The following is a 3,208-nucleotide window of genomic DNA, read 5'->3' as shown; positions in this document are numbered from 1 at the left end:
ATCCACCTGTGACTTCAGACCCTGTGGTCTGATTTGCGGAAGTCTGAGCCTCCCTGCAACCAGAGTCAATGGATTTAGTAATTTACGTAACTGAAGTACTGTACTGCATAATACTAGGCACTCCTAAAAGTGATGTTGGGGTGAGGGACAAGTGCCTCGAACTGAACATCCCAAGTGAATACTTACAGTAATGACTCAGTGCTCTAGTTCCTTCTCTGTAAAACAAAGATAATCACACCAAAAAAAAAAAAAAAAAAAAAAAAAAAAAAGTTTAAATGGTGCATTATTATTACAGAATATAGTAAGGTGCTGCTGTTTTACTGTTCCATATACATCTCAATACACTAATTTACATTGTCATACAAAGTTTTTGAAAGTAAAATGTCATTTATTCATATTTCTTGTGGTGCAAGGTCAATGTGAACTGAGAATCACATATTCTCATGTATCACTTATTAGCTCTCTGAATAAACAATCCGTATGTAAGACTGTACTCATAATCATACCCATACAAACCATCCACCCTCCCAGCTGCACAAAGTGCTGCAGTGATGTGTGATTTGTTGAGATGCTATCTTGTTGATATAGCTAAAGTGAGATGATTCTTCTTTGAATAACTTGTATTTCTAGTTGTTTTCCTACTTCTCCACATTTCCTGTGCTGCTTTCCCCATCAAACTCTTTCTTTTTTTTTTTTTTTTTTTCTTGTTTTTTTTTTCATTTTCAGAAGTCCTCGGAAAGCATTCTGTACTTCTTCTCCACACATACATATATATAACTTTTTCAGAAGTGTACTGGCAAAATGAATATCGTAAGTACTCGATTAACACACTACATCAGTAGATAATAAAGCAAAGAACCTGACAGTCCCAGCTCTTTGAGGCTGCTGGTCCAACTGCCATAATTTCAGGAGTGACTGGGTGATGAGGAGTTTCTTACTCAGCAGATTTCACTGAAAATGCATGCCGTTTCTTAGGTTTGTTACCTCCTCATTTAACAACCAGTCTGGTGTCTGCATTGCAAGGAACTGCATCTCAGGCTAGCTATCCCAGAATTTAGATTCTTCTGTGATGGCAAATTATTTCTTTCTGCATAATGTGTTTAGGGATAGAATCCTTCGGGCCATCCCAAAAGATTATCTCCATGTTTATAGTTTAATTAAGATTTTGTGAACTTCACTAGTTAGTTCTTTTATGTGTGCTCTGCAGTGTTAAACACATTTGTAATTTGGGCGGGTGGAAACTGTAAAACAGGTAGTACTGGAGGAAACAATGCTACTATGGACTGTCTTAAGAGAAACTTGATATGGGCTTCAAGCTGAGGGGTAGGAAGTGCAGGACAGAAATGTTACAGTTACTATAAAGGAAATGTCACTTCCATTTCAAATCAGCAAGCCTTGCAATACTATTTTTTCCAAAGCCATTACTATATTGTATTTGTATAATGTTGTTACCTATCATCTTTCAATTATATAGAAATTGAGGAGATTTAAAGTGTGAGTTAACTTGTGATCTTCTTTTTTTACAGACAGAGTCTAGTGTCACAGAGTATATGTATGATTCAGACTATCTTTCTCTAATTGCACAACCCTGCTCTAAGGGGGAAGTGAGGATCTTCACAAAAGCATTTCTACCAGTTGCATACTCGTTGATTTGTATCATCGGCCTAGTTGGTAACATCTTTGTAGTGATGACCTTTGCTTTATATGAAAGAACCAAGTCCATGACAGATGTTTACCTCTTCAACATGGCCATCGCGGACATACTGTTTGTTCTCACCCTCCCACTGTGGGCAGTGAACTATGCTGCTGACAAATGGATTTTCGGTAATTTCATTTGCAAAATGGCCAGAGGTATCTATGCGATCAACTTCAGCTGTGGCATGCTGCTTTTGGCCTTTATCAGTGTGGACCGGTACATTGCAATCGTACAGGCAACAAAGTCATTTAAACTAAGGGCAAGAACACTTGCATACAGTAAACTGATTTGTTTGGCTGTGTGGGTATCATCAATTTTAATTTCCAGTTCCTCTTTTCTGTACAGTGAAAGTTACAACATCTCCATCAATGAAACCAAAAAGATTTGTGATCACAGATTTGACAAAATGGCTGAAAGCACTATGCTGAAATCACTGCTGTTGTGTCTACAAGTTGGATTTGGATTTTTTTTACCTTTCATATTTATGTTTTTTTGCTATACATTCATAATCAAATCCTTGCAACAAGCTCAGAATTCCAAGAGAAACAAAGCAATTCGTGTGATTGTATTAATTGTAGCTGTTTTCCTAGTTTGCCAGGTACCCTATAACATTGTTCTTCTTGTGGCAGCTGTAAATATGGGTAAGATGGACAAATCTTGTGACTCTGAAAAGGCAATGGCCTATGCAAAATACACCACTGAAGCCATAGCATTTTTACACTGTTGCCTGAACCCTGTGCTCTATGCATTTATCGGAGTGAAGTTTAGAAGTTACTTTGTGAAGATAATGAAGGACCTATGGTGCATGAGACACAAGAAATACAATAAACGTGGTTCAAGGACAAATTCTGATATTTATCATTCAAGACAGACTAGTGAAATTCTGACTGACAATGCATCTTCTTTTACTATATAATACAATTTGAAAAACATTATTACTGAAGGACTCTGCTCACCAAGCAACCCAAACCAGCCTCACTATGCCTGTGGTAGCCAGTCTTTTGGGCTTCTCTGCACCTCAAATGGAGCTCTCATGACCTACAACTCCTTTCAGGAAAACAATTAAGATAAAATAACAACACCGTCCTGTGGAAAACTGAAGTCTTGTTCACCTCTCTTAACATTCACGTTCTCCTAAAGTGCACTCTTGTGAATTTTACAGAGGAATATTTCTTGTTTTTAATAATAATAATTAATAAAAAACAAGTGTCTTCTCTGTTGTACATCACTGAAATATCTCAGAAGTACTAAGTAAATGAATCAGTCTATGTCTGGCTCATTCTACTTACATTTACGTTGTTGCTGTTAACTGTTTTTACCTGGAAATCTTATTTAAGTGTAGGTCTCCATGGTGCTTTTGCTGCAGACAGCTCATTTTATAATACCAACCTAAAATATGGCATTTTGAGCAAAGTATGGCAAGCAGAGCTAACATAGAAATGAATAAACAGGCTCAAGGATTCTGGAATAGGTGGGCTTAGGTGTCAGGTCTCATAAATCTTTGCACAGTTC

At 37.1% G+C, this 3,208-nt stretch overlaps 1 protein-coding gene across 1 annotated transcript; it reads left to right on the top strand.

The window, feature by feature from the left end:
* The first annotated feature begins 801 nt into the window (after nt 1-801).
* Nucleotides 802-2,612, top strand: CCR6 (C-C motif chemokine receptor 6). Its single transcript, XM_032183863.1, has 2 exons — nt 802-810; nt 1,527-2,612. The coding sequence occupies exons 1-2, from the start codon at nt 802-804 to the stop codon at nt 2,610-2,612; spliced, it is 1,095 nt and encodes a 364-aa protein (XP_032039754.1).
* The last annotated feature ends 596 nt before the right edge of the window (nt 2,613-3,208 follow it).

The sequence above is a fragment of the Aythya fuligula genome, chromosome 3, assembly GCF_009819795.1.
Source record: "Aythya fuligula isolate bAytFul2 chromosome 3, bAytFul2.pri, whole genome shotgun sequence".
Classification (NCBI taxonomy): domain Eukaryota; kingdom Metazoa; phylum Chordata; class Aves; order Anseriformes; family Anatidae; genus Aythya; species Aythya fuligula.
Note: the sequence above shows the minus strand (reverse complement) of the source record. Positions and strands in the feature narration are given on the sequence as shown.